Source organism: Rousettus aegyptiacus, unplaced genomic scaffold, assembly GCF_014176215.1.
Source record: "Rousettus aegyptiacus isolate mRouAeg1 unplaced genomic scaffold, mRouAeg1.p scaffold_m13_p_16, whole genome shotgun sequence".
Lineage (NCBI taxonomy): Eukaryota > Metazoa > Chordata > Mammalia > Chiroptera > Pteropodidae > Rousettus > Rousettus aegyptiacus.
In genome coordinates, this window is record NW_023416291.1 from 12,080,962 (window position 1) to 12,101,738 (window position 20,777).

A 20,777-nucleotide genomic window follows, 5' to 3' on the forward strand; every position below is an offset into this window, starting at 1 on the left:
ACTCATGCAATGCAGAATCATAAAATACTAGAGACTATCTATAGCAGTTGTCTCCTTTCACGAAAAAGGAACAAAAAAATCTAGAGAGGTTACCGAATAGTCCAAGTCAAGGTGGCTGGTTAGTAGTTAAAAAGAGCAAAGGTCTTTTGAAGTCTTTTTAGTCTCCCAGCTTCCTGTCAGGGTCCACAGAGTGTCTGGGGCTTGCAGGCTAGGTTAGTATGTTATCGTTTATGAATGCTGGCAAAAGACACAAGACTTTTGGATCAGGTACAAAGGACTTTAGAACTCCAGGCACAGCAGTGGTCAGAGTGTCAGAGTGTCAGCATGATCATATTGGTCACTAATCACAGATGATATAATTGCCTACTAGGAGAACCAAAATTATTCAGAAGAAATTAGACAAGGTAAGAGAATTGATAAGTTATATGGTTATGTTTAGAATCAAAAATGAGTGATGAATGAAATGTTTTTCTGCAACTAGTGAGCTGTTAATGTGATGAATTGTATTCGTAGGGGTTTTTTTGTTTGTTTTGTTTTGTGTTTATTTGTTCATCTTCTGTTGTGATCTCACGCTTGCTTGATTTCAATCCGTGGATAGCCTGGAGGCTGAAGTTGGCAATTCCTTCCTTCAGCGAGAATTTACATTTGCTACTTTTGAAGTTGGGGACACCACTGGCCTGGGCCACTGTAGCTGGGTCCTTCGAGGACCCCGGTTGGAACCTGAGCTTCTGATTGAGCTCCTTGAACTGGTTGCTGGCAAGAGGCTTAGTCTCATGTGCGGTGCTGATGTTAGTTTTGGCTCTCAGACAAATACCTCTTATATATTAGAGCTTACTTTTTATCACTCTGGGTGTAGTTCCAGCTTATTTATTTATTAAAACAATTTTTTTTTTCCGGAAAAGGAATGTGGTGGTGTTAGAGATTTTCTTCCGGTGAGCTCAGCAACGCATTAAAAATTATGTTGCACGCAGGATCTAGTTGTTTTGTACTGGAACGGATTTTTGAAAAATAAAAACATTCCTTTAAAAAAGAACATTACTTTTTCACTTTGACCCATTTTTTTTTTTAAATCCATCCTTAAAGCTTTCAAATGTCCTGTCTTGTGAAATATCAAACATTAAGATGTGGTTGAAACTGCTAGTTTCCTACTTAGTATCCATTATCCATTCCTCCCATAATAACAGAGCCTAAAATTTATTCAGGACTGCAGTTTGTCCAGCTGAAAAACTACATTTGCCAGTCTTTCTGGCAGCTAGACATGCTCAAGTAACTTAATTCTGATCAATTATCAGAATCTACAGTTACTTTGTTGGGTTCTCGGAAACACACATTGACAGAGATTGGCTCAGCTATTGTGGGTCTTTTTGTTTTTTTCTCCTCTCTCTCAATTTCCCTGCCTAAGAGGTTGCTTCATGGTGACTTCTCTTGAGAACCTTGCCAAAAGAATCTCTTAAACATCAGCAGTAAACTTTTTGAGCCACTGTACCTATCCTGGACTTCTTGTAACATAAGAGAAAAAGAAAAACTATTTTGTCAAATCTACTATTATTTGGGTTTTTGGTTACATGCAGCCGAATTTGGTTCCTGACTGGTATATTTTATATATAGTTTTGATGTAATTTTTAATCATCGTCTTAATGTCTTTAAGTTGCAGGCTTTAGAAAAAAAATCACAGTAACAAATCACATACATTTTATATGTCTGGTAATTTAAAGTGTTTTGCCTTATCATGGCTAATTATGGAAGCAGCTGGAAATTAGACATATCTACGCTTATTATTTCAAGAAACCCTTATTGAAGCTGTAATTTGACTCTATTCTGAGAAAAATTAAACTATAATTTAAGTCAATATTTATGTATCTGATATTAGATATTTATCATGATTAGCACATTTAACACTCCTATTTAGGAAATTATCTGATTCCGTTTTTAGTAATACCTCGTTATTTCCACAAAGTATAATCAGTAATATACTTCAAGTTTATCATATTGAGCCTGTTTTAAAGGCACCGAAGGTTATCTATACATTGTTCTACTAATGCTCAAGTAGGAAAGTCATAGAATCGACTACCCCTTTAACTCTTTTCATTTATTTTAACTTTTTTGGACATCTGGTAACTGCTGTCATCCAGATGGCTATATTGAATAAAGATCACATTCTATGTTCAAAATTAACAGTAAATGAGTTTTCAGACTTGTAAGACAGGGCAGTTTGACTTTGCCGTATAACCTTTATTGTCAATATTTAAATCAATTTTTAAAAACTCATTCCATCTGAAGCTCCATGCTCAGGCAGAATCGTAATAACGATCAATCCTAAAGGGAAGGGAAGAAATTAACAGAGAGGAAGTATGAAAAAGTGTATGCTTTGATCATTGTGAGCCTTCACAGGATAACCTCGAACCATCCAGGCCGATTTAAATGTGTCCCAGAGTCCCTAGAGCTACAGAGACAGCACCTCGCTGAGTGTTCTGGAGGACACACTGCAGACGATGGGGGCCTGTGGTCTCAAGGAGCAGGTGGCGACAGGACTGACCATGAGGAAGGCCCAAAGTTACATCGGTTTCCTGAGTCAGCCCACATCCAGTGACTGATGTCACAGGTGCATAAAGCCTGAGCCCACTCTCCCTTAACTCTAAAGGGACATCCCGGATTCACAGCCGAGGCCTTCGCTGAGACTATATTGCAGGCCAACTCTTCCCCATGTCCAATCCTGCTACCATCTCTTCATCGGGAGTTGCTCCCAAGGCATTCTCTCTGATAGACTCTCTACATATACCTCTGACTCAGAGTATTTTTCCAGAGAAGCCAAAATGTCAGGGATGAGTCAAGAAAGGAGAAGCTAATACGGGATTTTTGACCTGAATCATTGGCCAGCTGCTTGTCAATGAGACCTCCTCATCAGTGACAGATGTAGGACAGACAGACCTTGGCACAAGGTAACAGTGCAGTAAGTAAAACTTTCATCAGTAGTGAACTGGAACGTATTCTAATGAAAGGAAATACAGGTTTCCCTTGCTATCCCAGAGTAGAGTGTTCCAATAAAACCTTCCATTAGCTGAAATGGCATAAAGCAAGGGAGTAATTGCCATTAAATTCTATGGAAATTATTTTGTATGTTCCAAGATGCCCAAAATAACCTACCAAATCATATCAAAATAACACATAAAACCTAAAGTAACACTTAATTTTGTCCAGTTTTACATGTAGAGTAACACCTTTATGAACACTCAAACTTTTCCAATACCTTAGGACATATCTTGCTAATGATGCATAAAATAAATCAAGATGAAGCACAGATGCTCACAGACACAGTTCAGAGTTATGGCACTTCGTGCTGAGATTCTGAATGCAGTTCCCAGGGAGGAAGCTTGTCCGGACCACTCTCACTGCACAGGTTATGGGTTGCCTGTAAGGGCTCCCTGCAAAACAAATGCTAATGACTCTTTTCCTTTTTTTCATTAAAAAAAAAAAAAACAACCCTCTTCAGATTTCTTTCTGTTAGTGAAAACAGGTACTAACGGACGTCTTTTGTAAAAGCAAAACGGCGTAATGTGAACTTTCGAAAAACGAGGGATACCGGCACACGAGTGGGTGTGATATATTATGCATTTAAGAAATAGAAGGGAAATAGTAATCTTGAGGACAGGGGAATTGGCTGTTGCTAAGCAAAATCACTTCTTTGCAAAAAGCAAAAAACCAAGAATGGTTAATGACTATTAAAAATCTTAGAGGAAAATTCGGAAGGCCTTTTGGATAGCAAATAAAGAGACTTTTATCTCCTGCAGTGGGAGGGCAGAAGAAAGCTGAGCAACAGGCCCGGCACTTAATTATAAGTGTGGCAGAGCTCCAAGGGAGATTAACAACCATGCAGCCTAGTTAGGTCGGCTATGCCAAGGTCAGAATGCTGGACTGGAAAGGAACCCTGATGCGACAGACTGCATCGTGACACCTGACAATCCTGAATCTCCAGATTTTTCTGAACCCTCTGAGTCTGAACATGGTCCATATTCCTGATTTAATGGCTAGCGCCCCCCGCCTCCAACTTGCTTGCAAATGATGCAGGGGTCTCCTTCTTGTAATACAGGATCTGCCCTCAGCTTCCCTCCTGGCCACTGGATCAATAACTTGGGTTTCTTTACAATGTAATCAACCTGGGACGATTATTCTAATCAGTGCCAAGGGATGAGTGACACTAAAAGAGAGGGCCTGATCTTCAAAAGATTAAGGAGATGGATGATAGAATATGGTGTCCCCAGGAGCAAAACAGATGAGCAGCAAACAAGGATATTGCTCAGCCTGTATAATCAAAAGAAATCAAGCATTGCATGGCCACCGGAGAGTAATACTCCATTAATGAGTTCTTTGCCCAGTTTTTAATATCTGAGCCAGTTCTTGGATATGGAAACTATCAACAGAGAAAAGGCTAGATCCTGCAATAACATAAAAGTTACACCATAATAATTCCCCTAGTCCTTCCCCAGAGGGTCTCTGCAATTTATCCAACTATATGTTGAGAAAATGAGAACATCTAAACATTTTTCAATAGGATGTCAGATGAAGGAATTCACCTACCCTCTATTAAGCTTTATGTTAAAGAGATTTGAAAAACTGTAAAACACTACCAGTCTTCTGTTTTTTGTTTGGGAAAATATAGTTATTTTTCATCTTATTTATGCTAACATGCAATATAAGTATTATTTTTACTGCATTAATAATATTTAAAATTTTACCTGTTTTAAAACTTTTATATAGTAAATATCAATAGGTATAAACCACATAAACAAAAGCTTGTTAGAGTCTTCAATTTTTAAGCGTTTTTACAGAGTCCTGAGGCAAAAAAGTTTAAGAACTGCGAAGACAGTACCACAAGCCAAACCATCTGTGTAATCTTGGGGCAAGTTGTATAGTGTCTCTGCCCAAGTTTCCTCATGAGTAAAATTAAGAGTTAATATTGTACATGTAAAGTAATTAGAATACCAGGAGCACAAAATGAAATATTGCCAATATTGATATTATTCTATTTTCTCTGTGTAATAGGAGGCAATGATATCTGCTGAAATTGACAAAATGATAGAAAAGGTGAAGAAAGAGAAAATTTGGTAAAGCTATGTGAATAATGGAAATGATAGATTGATTAGGAAAATACAGAATTGAAGAGGAATTTTGTGAGTCTTGTGGAGGTTGACCACTTTGGATTTAGAGAAAAATCAGCCAGCTGATGAATCGGGAATGCTTCAGTTAGTTTGATCAGAAAAAAAAAATAAGGCAAATGTGATAAACTGCGTTTTATGAACCGAGGGAAAAAGAAGGGAAGAAGGCAGAGAGATGATTGATAGGAAGAAAATAGAAGGTCTAAGAGATTTGAAGTCTTCGTTAGGAGGGTAAATCGAGTGAGAGTTGGTAAGATAGGAGGTTGGTTAGTTTGCTTTGAATCTTGGATTTCAGTGGTGGAGTACATCCACCTGATGACAAGACTTGGAATGGGGTCAGGAGAATCAATGCCCGTAGTGGAGTGGAGGTGACGGCTATGAGAGATGAAGAAATCAAGAACCCAAGAGAATGGGACTTTCATTTGGATGCTAATGAAACTCTGGGTGACGGCAGAACTTGGAAGTTAGATTCCAGAGTTTTCCATCAATAAGGAGTGGATAAAAAAATAGCAGCGATGAAGGTTTAATAGTGGCATGGCTACATAGAAAGGAGAAATAATGATCTGAGTGAGGCGCTGGGGATTAAAGGGACAGATCCTACCTCCTAACCCAGAGTTAAAAGCAGTGTGAGGAAATGAGCACTCTTCACTTCAGAGGCATTTAAAGCCGTCTTTGCCAGGGAGATGATGTTGGGTTTCAGTTAAGGACAGGGACGCACACACTAGAGGCCTCACATGTAGGAGAATTTGTTCAGAGAAGAATGGAATTCCAGAGGGCACAGTAGAAATAGGAGACAAAGGGGGGTAGAACTTAATTCACCAGGTAACCAAAGCACGGCTCGTGCAGAAAACACGAAGAGAGGAATGTGAAGATGTAGGTAACGGAAAGTTTGCAAAAAAATTCAGCAAGACTTTAATGTTTGAATCAACGGATGCGGTGCTAAGTTTGTGAGTTCATTGACTTCTTCCTTGTAGATTTTCTCTTCCTTTGGATTTCTCCTTTTCTGAAAAGAATAAAATTGAGCGAGTCTTCCAGTCCCCCTTCCTCCCGCGTCCCCAGCTTTTCTTTTTTCTATCACCCTGCTCCCTCCCGCCGGGTCCTCTCCCGGGGACTGGGAGCCCGCCCCCCGCGGGAGTGGGCGGGGCAGGGGCGGAGCGAACAGAGGGGGGCGGAGCGAAGAGAGGGGGCGGACCCTTTCTGTCAACGTGCTGCCGTAAGGACGCTGCTGTCGTAAGAGGACATCCGGTCCCGCTCCTAGTGTCCGAAACTGGCTCGGTCCTCCTTGCCTGGGTCTCAGTAGCATCTGCCCCCGAGTCGTGGTCCGCGGGCCGGATCTGCTGTTGCCGCGGGCCGGCTCCACGCCATTCCCTGCCCCTGTGCCCCGGAGTGAGCCCGGCCTCCCCGTCAGGGTGAGCGAGGTCGGCCCGGAGCGCGCGCGAGGGAGGGCGTTGCGCGGGCGGGTGACGGTTGTCGGTTCCCCGAGCCGCGTGGCACCTCCGCCGCGTCTCCTCTGGACGCCCCCTCCACCCCCACTGGGTCCCGCGGCTGCAGGCTTTCCCTCCAGAGCCGCAGGGACCCCGCGCCTGTGTCCTTTTTTGGTGACACCGGCTACGTCTTGAAGAAGTCAGAGCGTTAGTGGAGAAAGGCTTAAACCCATGTAAGGCTGGAAAGAAAAAAAAAAAATTTACCCTCTAAATTTTCAACACAGACTGGAGAAAAAGAAATCGAGGCTCAACTTTCTCAGCGGATTCATCCCTAGGGACCCAGAAAATTCATCCGTATGATTTTCTGATCTCCTTTGGCCATCACAGTACACTTTTTTTTTTTTTCCGCCTTGTAGATTTCGTCATTTTAAATCCTGAAAGGGTGACTTAGAGGGCTTGGACATTTATCAAGTAACCACCTCCTCAGTTTCCTGGCTTAATGTGTCCATATTTTTAAGTCGCAACGTCCCACCGCTTGGTTTTTGATTGGATTTTCTAACATAAGAGTTGAAACCCAAAGTAGGAAAACTTTATGAGTGACCTTCCTATTGTGTCAGGTACAAGCTGGTGCATGATTTTGCTGTACTGTAACATGCGCCTTTGAATAAGAAATAGAAATCTCTTTCGAGGTGCGCTATCTTGGAACTCTCCCCATGTATCATGGATACACTTTAGTTGCTCTGAATCAGAATGTTTATGTCTTCAGGGAAGTGTGTGTGTCACAGTAACCACTGAAACTTGAGCCTATGTTGGAGGTTTAGAATTTGCAGTTCTTGATAGGGCCTAGAAATGTCAACAGTTGAATTTTGAGAATCGCTTTTTAAAGAGACTTTAAAAATATGTATTTTGAAGAATATTAAGAAAATTGAGAGTCAGATTTCAAAGCAAGCACATAGGCTCGTTCATTAATGTAGCTCTTCATTTAGTGAGTGCCTAATGTATTCCAGGCAGGGCCGGAAGGCAAACACTGTCCGGAAAGATAGGACTGGACTCCCCAGGGAACTTCTAGTTTTCAGATTGATGAAAAACCAAATAAAAATGTGTTATTTAGTAAAAATCTTGTTTTACTAAATTTAGTTCTCACGACTAAGTGACAGAAGCCAGTTTTAAAGTCATTATTTCAATACATGCAGTAAATATATACCCTTTAACATAAATTTGAACCCTGTTAAATTATACCAGGTCTTGGAATAATATTTCTTTCAAATCATTTCATTATAACTTTCGTGAGATGGCTAGGAAATTAACTCCTCTTTTTATCAAGTAGCCAATGGTAAAATTGGTTTTGTTGTAGGTCATTTCAGTTAGTTTCAGAACGCATCCATGATGTTATGTGAAGACACTGCATGTAGGGAGAAGGTCAGCTTTCAGAGTAAGAACAATACCTTTAATGTATTTTCAGAGAGAATAGTTTGTAGTAAATGTCATTTGACTTGACTATATTAGAGATTTTATTTAGATACTACATAGGAGGGATATGATTTATTGTACTTCGAGCTTTGGCAGCATCAAGTCATCTGAATACATAGCTCAAAAAAGTAATATAAACAGTAAATAATACACCTTTTAATGATTTTTCGTTAATGATATTTGCTTAATATGTATATTTTTCACTCGATATAGAGTAATTTTTAAAGAATATTTAATATCAGGGAAACTATTTTTTTTTCCCAGTGGGAAAGAAAACTAGGCTTTTCAGAATTTTTTTTTGTTTACATTTGTTAGAATCGTTTGATAGTGCAAGTAATCGCCTTATTTTAAAAGTCATCTTTTATTTAGGATAATGTGTGCTTAATGTTTCGTAAAGGCTTAATATTGCTTAACCATTAAAATGACAGGGTTGAATTTAAAATTTAATGAGAATAAATTTCTTAGTTTATTTAAAATAGCAAATGCAACCAGGAATCATATACCATCTCTGTTCTTTTGTATAGAAAGAGGGGGAAAATGCCTAAAAAAAAGACGGGAGCCAGGAAGAAGGCCGAGAATCGCCGGGAACGTGAAAAACAGCTAAGAGCATCAAGAAGCACCATAGATTTAGCAAAACACCCATGCAACGCTTCAATGGTAATAGCTTTTTCTGATGTCACTTGATAGTTGAAATACTATATAATAGTTATTTGAAAAACACCTGAATAGAATTTTAGTGAATACAGTGTTGCTGCATTGCTGCATATATTTGATTGAATTTGAAATCTGTTAGAGGCACATTCATTGTTTTTATTAACACTAAGTAGCAATGATTTTTGTTTTGAGTTTACATTACCTATAAAACCTGGCATAGTACCTTGGCTACTGTTGCTGATACTGGCCAAGAATACATACTAGGATCTTTACAACAATTTTTCCAGCTTCTCTAATTTTCTATGCCTTAATTTGTCCTATTAATTGGAGCTTTTTCATCATATTCTCATAGCAATTCTTAACTCATTTGATTTCCCTTTTCTAAACTTTCTACTTTTCTTGACATCTCTTTTGTTTTCCTGTTCTACTACCTTATTTCCTTGTGCCAGGTGAGTCAGTCCTGAGCATTTCTGGGCTGCTTTGGTCAAAGTCGAGAGAAGCAAGAGATTATATTATCACCACCCCTTTCTTTTTTTTTCGATCACGTTTCTCTGAGTTGTCCCACATTTCCCTATTTCCACTCCTCTCTACTTTTTCTATTCCTGCTACCCCTTTTTTTCCTTTTTCTTTTGTTTTATCATAATATATGAAATGTTTAATAAGACTTAATTGTACAAACTATTGTGCAATTAAGCTCCTGTGCCAGGTGCTATTTTAGGCACTGTGGGTAATAGGTGAATGACACAGTCCTCTTTCCATAAGCTTATAGATCAGTGGTTTCGGACATTCCTTAAGAATTGTTTGTTTATAAATGGCGAATCCAACTTCAGTAAGTGGGGAGCAATACAGTTTATCATGTGACTAGTGGGCTAACGTGTAGTTGGGAAGGGCAGGATGTCGCTGGGACACAGGGACAACTGGAAACTGCAACAACCTTGTAGTTCCATCTTTGGCTTTTGTTTTTCTTACTCCGTTTTCTCAGGCTGTCTTACTCCTTCCGTTTGGGTTCGTGGGCACTGGTAGTTCGCATGCCTCACATCACACACGTGTTACTCTCAGGGAGGGAAAGAGCTGATCCTTTGGACTTGGGCAGGTGTCCGTTCCAGGGCTAACGTTTATGGCTGGAGTGGGGTGTGGGGGAGCAGGATTACATAGCACAGAGGACAGCCGGGACCCCTTTCTGTGCATCAGGGTTATTTCCAGAGACGAGGGGTGTGAGGCAGACAAAACAAGAAATGACTCACATACGTAAGTGCATATAACAAGGGCTAGACCTTGGTGAGCGTTGCAGCGGTAGAGGAGCAGGTAGGACTAAGGTGATAAAGTGAGTGTCTGGGTGGGGTACAGTTCACAGGGGAAATGGGCTCATCACCAGAATTCCTAGCAGGTAAGGATTGTGAGGAGGGACTTTTCAGAAAATAAAGTATGGAAAAGAGAAAGCACTAGACACATTTTGAGAATGGCTGACAAATAGTGGCTTGAACCTGAAGAGAATAGGCCAGCAAGGTTTGAAAAGTGGCTAGGGAACAGACTGCTGAGAATTTTCAATACCCTGGATAAGAGTCTAGATTTTCCATGAGCTTCGTCATATTGTGTTCTCTACTCTGTCTTGTATTTATTCTGTATTATTTGTGATTCATTTAAAAAAACACCACTGTGTTTAGCTCTTTTGTGAAAATGCCACTTCTTTCTTTTGTACGGTGTGCCCAAGAGCACACCTTTGTGATGCGTTGTTACGTGTAAGTGTTGGTAACATGGGTGAATTTGGAGGGTTTTGAGAAATGTCACTTAAATTTTAACATGAAAAGCAAGATATTCTTTATAATGCAAGTAAATTGGCAATTTTCACCCAGTAGAAAATTAATGTCATGTCTTTGTATTTTATAGGAATGTGACAAGTGTCAGAGGTAAATTTTTATTTTTTATATCTATATGTAATATAGACCCTCTGATCTTTTATCTGATAGTAACTGCATTTTAAAATTTTATTTTACATGACAAGGCGGCAGAAGAATCGAGCATTTTGCTATTTTTGCAATTCTGTACAGAAGTTACCAATTTGTGCACAATGTGGTAAGTATATGATAACTGAGGACACCTGCCTTTTATCAAACATTTGTTTGGCAGTTAATCAGTTTGAAACTGTGGGTTTATCATTATCATTTATAATAACATTATGCCTTACCAGAGCGCTTACTTGGTCTACTGGAGCACTATCAAGTCTTGATTGTGTCTCCTTGCTATAATGCTGGAAATAGGATACCTTTTAGATAACGGTTACCGACATGTTTTAAATATTAAAAGATCAGATTTCAGACTAATAACACTTGGTGATCTTGGATTTTTAATTATACTTCCTCAGTCATGTTGATACCCATTTGTTTACTTTTCTAAATTTTGGTTCCTGATGATATTGTCTACAATATGTTAGAACATTGGGAAGAATTTTATTGCACATTGACCTGGTGCCAATTTTTGTGACATGTTATTTTTCTGTTGGCATTTAACATATGATTCTTGAATTTCCTCGCATGGATTCCCAAGTGATTGGAATAGAGTTCCTAAGCCACATACGCAATTCCCAGGTATAAGTGGAAACTTTTATTGAGAGTAAATGATCATTCAGAGTGAAACTAAATGGTCGTTCATAGAACAACAAGGTCGGTGTTTCTCAAATAGCCCTTCTCAGAGTATGATGCGTATGTGTGAGAAACACTGCACGCTTCATCCGCACTTTGCTGTCGGGAGATGTCTATTTACACGTTAAAATTTCCAAAGACCTTTAGTGAAGGAACCTCATCAATTTTGTTCACTCCAGATTTACTCCCCAAACTTTTATTTGAACAAGTGTCCAGAAAGTTAGGAATGCTTAAGGCTACATCCTTGAAGATTTCTAGAGTAGTTATAGCTTTCAAAGAAGATATTGTTGAGGTTTGTAATTATTGAAAAAGAGAAAACTGGCTTAGACAGATCCCTCATCTGCCAGTTTTTATATCCTTATTTTACAAAAGGAATGAATAAAGAGTGAGAAAATAGATTATAGAGATGATTAAGTTCTTGCTAGGACCTTCCCGTAATTTCAGTGTTTCTGGGCTTGAGTTTTGTAGTGCTGCACGTGGCTATATTTCCCACTTACTGACTTTTGTACTTCGCGTTAGACATGGAACAGTTGGGGAGCTGCTGCCCCTCATTTCCAGTTTCTCTTTCTTCCCACTTCCTGTTGTCTAACCTTGTTCCTTAGGTAATCAAGATAATGGAAAATTGAGTGTCTTCTGTTTCTTTCATCTTCCACTTTGTGGAGTTCGAGATGGGTGATTAGTATGTCATCATTAATCTTCATGTAGTGTATGATAGATAAATTTCCAGACAGTCTTTTGGGGTTGGCAATTCGCTGCTAGATCAGCGCTTTTGTGGCTGTACTGTGATTTTTAGCTTTATCACTATATTGCTGGATTTTTTTGTTTTGTTTTGTTTTGTTTTGTTTTGTGCTCATGAGGAGACTTGGAAAATTCTGTTGGAAAAATGTTTACTTGGGAGCTATTTTTGTAAATTTTTACGAATGGATAAACTTAAGGGAACCAGATGAGATGCATAATCATTGGTTTAGTTTGGCTTGAGACAATCTGTGAAAAGAAATAGGCAATGACTTCAAACCATACTGTTTTCATTGCGAATTACAGAATGTTAAATTCATCTTAAAGCATAACTTTTTAAAATCTGTTTTAATTCATCTGAAAATTTGTAAGATTTTAAACTGCTATAATGATGGGTAGGTTACAAAGCATAACCCACGGTTTCTGATTTTACTACACATATGAATTAACAGCTTTATTGTGCAATACATTTTTACAGATTTATTGATAAATTTCTAATCTCAAAAGATCGGATTCAGATAATGAGCTTAGTTATATCTGTTTTTTTGTGTTTGATTACATAAGCTGTAAATGATGGCGATTTCCATCCCTTTCACATTATTTTCATAGAAACTTAGCCTAGATAAAAAGAGGAATTAATGAATATTTGCATGTACTAGTTTGCAAGACTATTAGCGCAAATTTCTTTTTTTCCCAGGGAAAACAAAGTGCATGATGAAGTCGTCAGACTGTGTCATAAAGCATGCTGGTGTCTACAGTACTGGCCTTGCAATGGTGGTAAGCTTCTTGTCATCTCTTAGACTAGTAGCTTTCCAGGGATTAGAAGAAGTCATTCTGACTCATGGTTATTTTTTTTTAACCATTATATTTTATAACTATAACAGCACTGCTTTGTCCCTTGGTTCATTCAGTCTGGAGTTACCTGGATCATCAGTGGCATGTTTGTCATGTGATTTTCCCTTAGTACCCACTTGCTTTTGACTGCTTCTCTTTTTCTTATTGGGAAACATACAGGAAATAGAAACTTATTTTCTGTTCACTTAAACAGAAATTAATCTGTCAATGTTACCTTTCTAATGTGTCTTAATCAGATTTCAAAGAATATCATTTACTATACTGAAAGCCCTGCTTAACCAAGGTTCAGGCTTTTGGTTAAATAAGCAACCTAGTTTCAAAAGAACCTATATGTTTCAAAAAAGAGTACATACTTAACACAAAGTTATATATAATTTCCTCACATGTGGAATTTTCTAAGGAAATTCACTGTTTTAAATAATAAAAGCAGTTGCTATGTGTGATGTATTTTGCTCTCTTTTTCACTAAAAAATGGTATTCTTTCAACCAGTTTTATTGTTTTCTATTGTATAATTTTATACTTAGGTTAAAATTTCAGTCCATGAGGAAAGTAATACTATTTTACACCAAGCAGAATATTTTACTTATAATAACTTTCCAAGAATTTATTTTCCATCATGAGGCAGACTTTTTAATGATATATTTCATATGTGCATATCTTATAGAAGCAAGGAGCTAGAATTATTCATAATCATCTTATAAATTCCTCATTATTTTAAATATAAGATTGTCAATGTTACCTTTCAAAAACCATTCAAAGATTTAAAACCACTGTAATATTTCTTGGTAGCTTACTTATGTCTATATTAATCAAATGCCTTTTTTTTTTTTTTTTGGTTCACTGAGTTGTACGAGTGTGAATGATTTCTTTTATAAAGAAGACATTTAAGTAGAATCATGCATCATTAGCTATAAGTTCTAGAAAAGTGATTTTCTAGAAATCGGTTTGCCTGTTGAGATTCCCTCTCCCTTCACTGCTTTGCCCTGGGAGCCCGACTGGATCAGTGACTTTCTCACCTTATAGCTTTTTTGGGGGGTTCAGTCAATGGGAGGCCCTAGCAGGAGACCTGAAGACGGGAGGAGAATGCGATCCGGGCGTTCTTTCTCCCAGCTCACTCTCTCTCTAGTGGGTCTTCCTGTCTGGGGCATGGATTGGACACAGTTCTTGTCCATGTGGCTCTCTCAGGGTTCTGGTAACTCCTCCCCGTCCCTTTGTCCCGTCCGGTCCAGCAGCAGTAGCTGCATCATCCCTCGATGTGTTTTGTGGGCCTTCCCCTGTCCTTTGTCAGTTGTCTCTTTTTAATTCTCCTGGATTCCCCAGTCCAGTGTGCCATCTCTTTGTTGCTACTACCCTGAGTAATCCAAGAGACATACTTACTACACCGATAACCCATTTTTATAAGTCAAAAAACATTTTTTCTCTTTGTTGTATAGTATTTTTGTTATAGAGCCTTGAATGGTGGAACCCAGCATTAAGATTCAGAAAACTTGGTTATGAATCTCAGCTCCTCTGTAATGTAGCTTTGGGACTGGAACTCAGTCTCAGGCTCCTGTCCCTTGTCTGTAAAGGAAAGATCATGCAGCCCATTTACTTGAAATTCTTTCTAGCTCTTAATACTACATCGATGTCATGTTGTTGAGAGATATAGTTTTACCATCCTGTCTTGACATAGATTTGGAGAGGCTTACGCTGTCATTTGGTTTTGTATATTTTACTTACATTTTTTTCCACAAAGAAACATAATGTTTTAAAGCATAAGTCACCTTAAAAGAAAAGATATTGATGGAAATTTAATATTTTCAGTTGGAAAAGTTATGTGATTATCGTATACATTACAAAGATAAGGACTTTCTTGAGTCAGAAATATTAGTATTTGAAAATTCAGTTTTGTTACTAGAATCACTATAGACAGGAATGCTTAATCTGTAGACTTCAGGCTTCATTTGAGGTAGAATTCGGTTTAAAGACCCTACTTCCAGTTCCTTGACTGACATCGGTGATTAGTATTAGGATAAGTGTATAGTTTCCCCTTTACTTTTTTTTTCTTTTGATTTCCAACTCAGGTTTTATATTATAAATAGCTGTTGGTAAAGTAGTTTTCAGAGAATCTTCTTTAAGTTTCGCTTAATAAAATTTTTTCTTGAACAAAGCCACCCACTGTCAGTGAGGGTTGATGAATCACTAAATGTATACAGTTTTGATGGTTGCTATTAGTTAAACAATGGTCATAGCCAGTCAAGTGACAAAGATTAATTTGTCCTGTTCTTGGTTGCAGGGTGCAATATGTGACTTCTGTGAGGCTTGGGTTTGTCACGGGAGGAAATGTCTCAGTACGCACGCCTGTGCCTGCCCTCTCACTGACGCTGAGTGTGTGGAGTGCGAACGAGGCGTCTGGGACCACGGTGAGTGAGTACCCACGGGCAGTGAGCTTTGCTGTAAGTGCAGGCTGACTTCGAAACATTTTGGATGCTCCTTGTAAGACTTTTTTTTCAGGATACCATCCATCCTAACTACTGGCACTGTTTTGGCTATCAGTTTAGTTGGAAAAGGGATTTACACTAACAGTAATAGTCAGTGCTAGGACTGGCTACCAAAATAGGAAGTGAAGTTACACTAGAACAAGTGTCTTTGAACATTGCGTAGCCAGGGGCAGGGGTGGGGTGGGGGGGTCCACCTTTTCATGGTTCCTTGGGGCAATTTTCATTGTAGCCTTTACCAGAGCAAAGACTCGTGTGTCATTTGGTAAATCTGAAATAACTTGTCATCTTTTCTGAACAGGTTTATAGATATGGATTTTTTAAATTAAAACCTATTCTTATATTTGCGGGTTTTGTTTTTAATTCAATAGGAGGCAGAATATTCAGTTGTTCATTTTGCCATAACTTTCTCTGTGAAGATGATCAGTTTGAACATCAAGCCAGCTGCCAGGTTTTAGAGGCGGAAACATTTAAATGTAAGTTTTCATATATTAGATGTTCTTTATACCCAAATTTCTTAATAGTCTGTGTGAAACTTAAGGAAAAAGGAATCTGGTTTTTCAGGCAACCTCTTATGGACTATATAATTTAACTCAATATCTACTTTCTGTTTGTATAAAAAATTCATAACATCCATTTTTTTTCATCAGTGGCACTTTGGTGGGGTCAGTTCTTCATTTTGTGGGATTGATCAGGCATTACTGGTCCTGAACACTAAATGTCGTTTTCACGTACAAGTCGTCATAACAACCCTCGTGCCCTCCTGTCCCTGCCACTTCCAAATGCCCCCAAGTAAGCCGTACCAGCCCCTGTTTGTTTTAGTGATTCTTAGGTTGGACTGTGCATCAAAAACACCTGTAGAGGTTTTTAAAAAATACGGGTGCCTGGACGTCATCCCTGAAGATCGTCCTGAGGTCTGAGGGGGGTGCCAGGCACATGGATGTACGTGCACACATAATTCTCATTTATCTTCCAGTTTGAGAACCACTGTTACTGATTGGGTCGATGATATCGTCTTCACAGATAGATTGCATTTTATTCCTACTCTACTGATTCTCAAAAGCTCAAGTTTTAGAGTTAAATGTTATTTGAATTCTACTTGTCTATGTGATTCTTTCTAAACCTGAGTTTCCTTAAAAGGAAGATGCTGATTTCTTTTCAAAGAGTTAACTGAAATGAGAATCTATATAAAGAAAAACATTAGTTTGCTACCTGGCACTTGGAAAGCCCTTATTAAATAGTAGAGCACACCATAAGAAAGACTGAAATTTCCCAGATATTCACTTCCTTGCATTGGATTCTTATTCTGGTATGAAATGCTAATTTTATATTTATCTATAAAGTTGATAAATTATTCATACATATATATGTGTGTATAAATAAATCTTGCAATATTTATATAAAAATTCTCAAAGAATAAAGAAACAAAGTACATAGCAGTTGTTAGTTTCCTTCCATTTGGCTGGGGAATTCAGTCTCCTTTTTATAGATCTTCTAGGTTATGAGACAGAAAAAAAATGTTAATAATTGATCTAAGGTAGTACTTCAAGTACAAATCTGGAAAATTCTGTTTTCATTCCAAGTCTGAGTCTGGACATTACTTACTTCCTCCCCCAACAGGTGTCTCGTGCAATCGGCTTGGTCAGCATTCTTGTCTTCGCTGTAAGGTACACTTGTGTATTTTGTATTTTTACATTTCGTTTTTAATCCCCATGCTCCACCAACAGCCCTTGGGTTACTTATAGCTATAATTAATCTGCAAGGATCCTTAAATATTTAGTTCAGAGGTTGTAGAATTGAATTGAGAAAGCCTAGTGACTTCTAAAGGTCATCCAGTTAGTTTGTTTTAGAGTTGACACAAGTACACATGTTCCTGTATCTTCACTCAGTATTTTTATATCTTACATTTATGGAAAACATTCTGACCAAAATGATAGGAGTATATATTAATTAATGTCAATGTGCACTTGCCAAGGAGAATTTGAGTAAAGATTTCCATAGTGTTTCATTTCCTTAGACCTCGTCTCCAGCATTTCTGTTTGTTAAAGATCACAATAGATAGAGCTGATTCACTTCCGCTCAGAAACGTGTTTCTGGTTCTTATTTATATTCCTAACCCTGTATATTTCTCTCCCAACACTTCTCCAATTTCGTCTATTCTGTTTCCTCTGCCTTAGATCCCTCTTCCATCTCTGCTTACCCTACTGCACCCCCATTCTCCTTCAGATCTCAGCTAAGACTTCATGTGTCCCAGGATGTCTTTCCCGAATCCCGTCTCTGGTTTAGCATCCTTCCTCTGCGCTTCTCTTTCAATGCGCAGTGTCTTGCAGTTGCTTCTCCACTTTCCGTGTCCCTAGTTAGGCTGTATCCCACATGAGGATCAATAGGGTCTTCACCATTATGTCATCAGGGGCGTTATAAATACTAATACATTTATGAATGAGTAAATGTGTCTACATGTCATACCCTATGTATAGTTTCTGCCCTGTGTTAGGTTATAGTTCAGAAGAGCCCTGACAAAGAGCCATCGCCTGTAAGAAATTGAAATCAGGAGTGTGACAGTCCCAATAAAACTCTCTATCTCTGCCCTAACCAAATGATATTCCTTGGAATAGTGAATGATGCCTTTGTATATTTTTTGAATTATTTATTTACTTGCTTATTTTTATACCTCTGATATAGGCTTGTTTCTGTGATGATCATACAAGGAGCAAGGTATTTAAACAAGAAAAAGGAAAACAGCCTCCATGTCCTAAATGTGGACACGAAACTCAGGAAACTAAGGATCTCAGCATGTCAAGTAAGGCGCTACTTAAAATACCAGTGGGGTGATTTGCTTTCGTGCTTGCACAAGATTTCTCTCTCTTTTCTCTTTTTATTTTTGCCTCTTCTTCCTGTTTGAAAAGATGAAGGTGTTCTCTTAAAAAAGGGGAATTTTATAGCCTTGGGAAATACATGGGTAAAGTTTCTCGATCTAACTTAAGAAATATGCCATCATTCATTCTAATATTTGGCATTTGTCTCAGTTCATGACACAGTGAATACTGAAATTTAAGATTATTCTGTTTTTGCTGAGGCTTTCTCGTTAAATAACTGAGTAGCTATAAATCCTTAATATTCAAGTACTGAAAATCTTCAGTCCTTGAAAGTTGGAATTCATTCTGAAGCTGTTCTTAGGTGTGTAGTATTTGAGCAGCTGTTTTATGGTTTTTATATAACTTTTCTTCCAAGGAATAAGACTAGTACAAACATGTTTATAAGTAATGTGCTCATAATTTTGTTAAAAAGAATTTGACTCTTTAGCAAACACATCAGAATGGAACCATAATTCTAAATGACTGACAGTTCTTTGTTTAATCAAAGATATAGTTCTATAGTGAGGTAAGACTGAAAATTTTCCTGATTTTTTTTGTGCTAAAATGTGTTGCTATTAAGGCAGAAGAAATGAAAGCCTTTTGTCTTCTAGGACATCTGAATTATTAAATTGCTCTCAAGGAAAATGTAATGACATATGAAATCAACTCTTCTGGGGTTTGAAAATAAACTTTTAATTGATCAAACGAAAGACATTTTACACGTACCTCATTTAACTTATGTTTGGAGAGTGCTATTGTTCCTATTTTGTTTGCTAACTCTTTCTAGATTTAATGAAATGACACTCATCTTTATTTGTTACATATGCACGTTACCTATATGTGTATGGAGATTCCAAGTAGGATGGAACCGATCGTTGTGTTTTAAGGTCTCCTTTCTTTCCAGTTAAGTATTAAGCGAGGGGACTAGGAAAACGCAGCTCATGCCGTGTGCCTGTCTGTCTTTTGTAGCACGCTCCCTGAAATTTGGCAGGCAGACCGGAGGCGAAGAGGGAGATGGAGCTTCTGGGTACGATGCCTATTGGAAGAACCTTTCATCTGATAAGTATGGCGATGCCAGTTTCCATGATGAGGAGGATGAGTATGAAGCCGAGGATGACGAAGAAGAGGAAGAGGAAGGTGGAAAGGATTCAGATGCCGAGTCATCAGATTTGTTTACTAACTTGAATTTAGGAAGGACCTATGCCAGTGGCTACGCTCACTATGAAGAGCAAGAGAACTAGGAGAGCTGCTCGCACATTGGTGACCTGCCTGAGAAGGGCAGGACATCGTGTGCTTGATGCCTTGTGTGTGGTCGTTTGGAAGTACTGTCACTTAGCCTTGTGCAAAAGACTAGTCACACTTACCGAAGCAGGGAGTGAGTAGGGCATAGCATTTTTATAGGAACTGATAATCAGTCTTATAGCGTAAGAAAAATGAATTTCTAATGTAAGACGTTTGTTGATCCAAGCAACTGAAGCATCGTGGATTGGATTTTTTTTGATTTTAGTAATCTGGTAGGTTTTGCCAATTAAATATAAATACATATATGGGATAATGGAATAGGATGGTAATATATTTGTTTGAAATTAAATCGCCGTTTTTATGAAAAAAAAAACACTGCTTTAAATCCATTTTGTCTGACTTTGTAAAATGTAATGGGTAAAATGAATTATTGTATTTTTCTTTGTATGTCCATAGAATACAAGTCAGATGTTATATGCTACATTTTCATTAAATCTTCACATTATCTTATGTTGTCATGATGTGTATGTTTTAGCAACTGATTCATTTATTTCTTTCTTCACAATATATGTTCTGAATAGTACCTATTTTTAATGCCTAAATGTATAGACAAAGGTGATTATGTAGCCATTTTTCAGAGGCACAGAATCAGAAACAGTATTATTACACAGATGCTTTACCCAAGAAATTTCATTTCTCTTTGAATAAATCTAGTATTACAGTTACATACTTTTTATATTTAATTTCTTGTTCTCAATTTTTAAAACTTACTCTGGAAAGCATTCCAGTATCTTTGTATAATCTTTTTGCTTCTTTTTTTTTTTTTTTTTGTCTAATATGCGAAGTTAGGTAGCTTAGGTCGATATTGTGGTAGACACAAAGTTGTGAAGCCGAACCCCATCGTTCACGGTGGAGGTGGAGAACTTGCAGTCACTGGCACTAGTTCCAATTGTCAGAACTTGAACTGGCGATGAATTGGGGTGGAATGGTAGAAATGAATGCATTATCGGACTGGCTGGCATTTGAAAAGTATGGGGAAAATTGTAATTGTGAGGATAACAGGGTTGGATAGTGACTGCTAAGCCATGCGTATTCTATAGAAACATAATGAACAGCTTCAGGCAATAACAGGCAAGGCGAAACCAGGTGTGAAAGCAAAGGGACTCTGGATGGATGCGGAAAAAGCTTTCATCTCTTGCAGCAGCAGGGCTGAGGAAACAGGTCCACGCCCAGGACTTAACAGTCTCAAACTTCAAAGACGTTGTCAATCAA

The 20,777-nt window shown here is 38.2% G+C and overlaps 1 protein-coding gene across 5 annotated transcripts; it reads left to right on the top strand.

The window, feature by feature from the left end:
- The first annotated feature begins 286 nt into the window (after nucleotides 1–286).
- Nucleotides 287–20,015, top strand: ZNF330 (zinc finger protein 330). Of its 5 annotated transcripts, none has more exons than XM_016123288.2 (10): nucleotides 287–404; nucleotides 8,572–8,704; nucleotides 10,589–10,608; nucleotides 10,704–10,774; nucleotides 12,773–12,852; nucleotides 15,207–15,333; nucleotides 15,780–15,884; nucleotides 17,029–17,075; nucleotides 18,091–18,208; nucleotides 19,233–20,015. In XM_016123288.2, the coding sequence occupies exons 2-10, from the start codon at nucleotides 8,585–8,587 to the stop codon at nucleotides 19,502–19,504; spliced, it is 960 nt and encodes a 319-aa protein (XP_015978774.1). In that variant the 5' UTR covers nucleotides 287–404; nucleotides 8,572–8,584; the 3' UTR covers nucleotides 19,505–20,015. The 5 variants fall into 5 exon arrangements, with proteins under 5 accessions (XP_015978774.1, XP_036089403.1, XP_015978775.1 ...); XM_036233510.1 differs by lacking the exon at nucleotides 287–404 and adding an exon at nucleotides 2,916–2,939; XM_016123289.2 differs by lacking the exon at nucleotides 287–404 and adding an exon at nucleotides 6,380–6,571.
- The last annotated feature ends 762 nt before the right edge of the window (nucleotides 20,016–20,777 follow it).